Source organism: Nanorana parkeri, unplaced genomic scaffold, assembly GCF_000935625.1.
Source record: "Nanorana parkeri isolate BGI_ZX_2015 unplaced genomic scaffold, ASM93562v1 scaffold2772, whole genome shotgun sequence".
In the NCBI taxonomy this organism is placed as follows: domain Eukaryota; kingdom Metazoa; phylum Chordata; class Amphibia; order Anura; family Dicroglossidae; genus Nanorana; species Nanorana parkeri.
In genome coordinates this window covers 30,908-33,447 of record NW_017309040.1, presented here as the reverse complement: position 1 = coordinate 33,447, position 2,540 = coordinate 30,908, and the positions used below count along the sequence as shown (strand labels likewise).

General features: G+C 54.9%; 1 protein-coding gene across 1 annotated transcript in view; it reads left to right on the top strand.

The window, feature by feature from the left end:
• The first annotated feature begins 1,248 nt into the window (after nt 1–1,248).
• The window catches only part of EIF3G (eukaryotic translation initiation factor 3 subunit G), an 11,986-nt gene continuing 10,694 nt past the window's right edge, over nt 1,249–2,540 (top strand). Inside the window, exon 1 of the mRNA XM_018574152.1 lies at nt 1,249–1,360. Coding sequence (XP_018429654.1) covers nt 1,341–1,360 — 20 coding nt within the window. The 5' untranslated portion in view covers nt 1,249–1,340. The remainder of the gene's footprint in view (nt 1,361–2,540) is intronic.

Genomic DNA, 2,540 nt, shown 5'->3' with positions numbered 1-2,540 from the left:
CCCCCCTTCATGAAAGAATAGGGAGCGGGAAAACAAATAGGATGGGATTATCTCCTGAGTGTCTAGCGTAGGTTCATCTACTCGTCTCCACCTAGAGTCAGCTACGGTAATCCCACCATTAACGCACTGAAATAGACGGTAACACGTTCAATGGCAGTCTGAGTCCAGAATGAACCCCCTTCAGTGCTGCTGGCTTCACATCCTCTACCTATACTGGGCACAGGGTGACTCGAATGTATTGCCAGGGGGAGATATGCAGCGTATCCACTCCACACATTAATCTGGGAGAATAGTTCCTTGTAACCCCAAGAGGTCAAACAACAGAGGTCCTGCAGCCCAGAAACCCTCGGGGTGAGCTGCAGCAGAGGATTGGCCGTCCCGTGTCTCTTGGTGAATCTCGTCCGGAGGGTTTTCAGGTTGCAGGAAGATTTTGGCTCTTGCGATTGTGGCCGAGGAACACCCGCCGTGCAATACGGGGAACCTCATCACACTGATAACTCCAGGAACCGCCTACACCAGTCTGAACGCTGCCTTCATGAGTGGATCTAGGGTTGTCACCCGTCCGGTTTTGACCCGTGCAGTCCGTTTTTGGTGTGTTGTGTTGTGTATGGGTGCCCAGCCAGCGGGCACTTTACATTTTCTGACAGGTGCGGCTGCTGAGGTCCTTGTCAAGCGCGATCTCGAGCAGCCAAATCTGCCTAAAACTCGGGTCTTCCTCTGAGCTGGGGGCAGCCTGTGCCTGTAGCTCAGGGAAAGATTCGGGTTCCAGGCAGATGTGGCTGTTCGAGATCCCACTTGACTAGGACCTCGAGTGTCACTGTCTTTTTTTTAACAATAGAGACTCATAGTTTTGTATACAGTGGGGGGCCCCAGCAGGTTACATGCGTTGGTGCCACTTTGGGCGGTGTCCCGCCTCACGGTGTAGTGTGAAGGAGCCCCTCCATAACCTAACCATGGCTGACTCCCGGCCCACTGTGAGCGCACTGTGGTCTGACCATTGCTCACTTATATCCCCAATGACTTCTACCAGCCATGGTCACCCCCCGACCAGGACACACACCCCGCAATTCTGCAGCCCCGGAACTAATAATGAGCTGAAGTCCCTCTCCAGCCGGAAGTTCAGGCCGCCGGACACATGACTGTGGCCCGACTATGGAACCCACACCCCGAAACCATCAGACCGCTCCCACGTGACCAAGTCCTCCGCCACCACAGAGCACTGAAGCTAGAGCGGCACCGGAAGTGAGCGCTCCTCCCCGGATACTACTCGCTCGTGTGCCGTGTGTCCGCCTGCTGATTTCTCTTCAACTTCCGGCGGCGCCATCACTAGAGACTTAGACATGCCGACCGGAGACTACGAGTGAGTAGACCGGGGGAGGGGGCTGTCACATGCCGGGGACATCATGACGGGTGACGGCTGAGGGACAGGAGACGGGGGGCCCTGGGTGAGGGGAGACACAGCTGGACGTGGGGGATGGGTTCCAGCTGTGATTTGATCCACACATGAATGCCGGCAGGAGGGCAGGATAGGGATGGCGGTAATAGGTATTGGAGATGATGGGGGTGGTTGTCATGGGTTCAGTACAGATGGGGATGGTGGAACAGTAGTGAAAGAGATGATGGGGGTGGTAGTGAGGGGCACAATAGTACTGGGGGATGATGAGGTGGTAGTGATAACTACAGTAGTACTGGGGGTGGTAGTGGTAACTACATTAAAAGGTGGGGGTGGTAGTGGTAACTACAGTAGTACTGGGGGTGGTAGTGGTAACTACAGTAGTACTGGAGGATAATGGGGGTGGTAGCGGTGACTTCCTGATCTGTACTCGATCGGCTTCGATAGGCTGCAAAGGTGACATAGGGGTCTATTAGACCTCCCCATGTGTCTGCAGGAACCTCTCGGCACTTTGGTGTTTGGGGGTCTTCTCCGAGATCATCTGCAGAAGCGCAATGCGGCGGAGCGGAGACGCAGCCGGGTGGCAGAAGCAGAACATAGGAAACCCATAGAATGTCATTCTGGAAGAATCCGCCGCTTCCCGCCCTCACCCCGCCTCCAATCCGGAGACGTCTCATCATGGAGGTCTTCCCACCACATAGACATTTCCCTGAGGGGGGATCTCGGCGAGGAAATCCTCCGCACAGGAGGCCGTTTGTCTGCCAACGGGGCCAATCCATGTATCCATGCAGGCCGCCATGAACCCCGGAGGTCGGGGGCTGTGTCACCATCCATGGAACTGATTTCCTCTGTCGCATATTACCATCAGAGAGACTCCAAGTAAAAAGACAAGACATCTCTGGAGGCACATTTGCCTGAGGTGTATCCCTTGAAATGCTGCAACTACCAATACCTGTTCATGTGCCACAAATATGTTATGCTCCGCCCTCCCTCTGTCGCATGACCACACCGCTCTGAATTACTAAGCTGATGGTGTCAGCCCTGCCTACTTCATTCCTGCCGGATTACAAACCGCACAAATCTCCTCTTACCTTCTCCTCCCCCATTTCCATCTCCTCCCCCCCATCTCCTCCTGCAATCCTCGTTT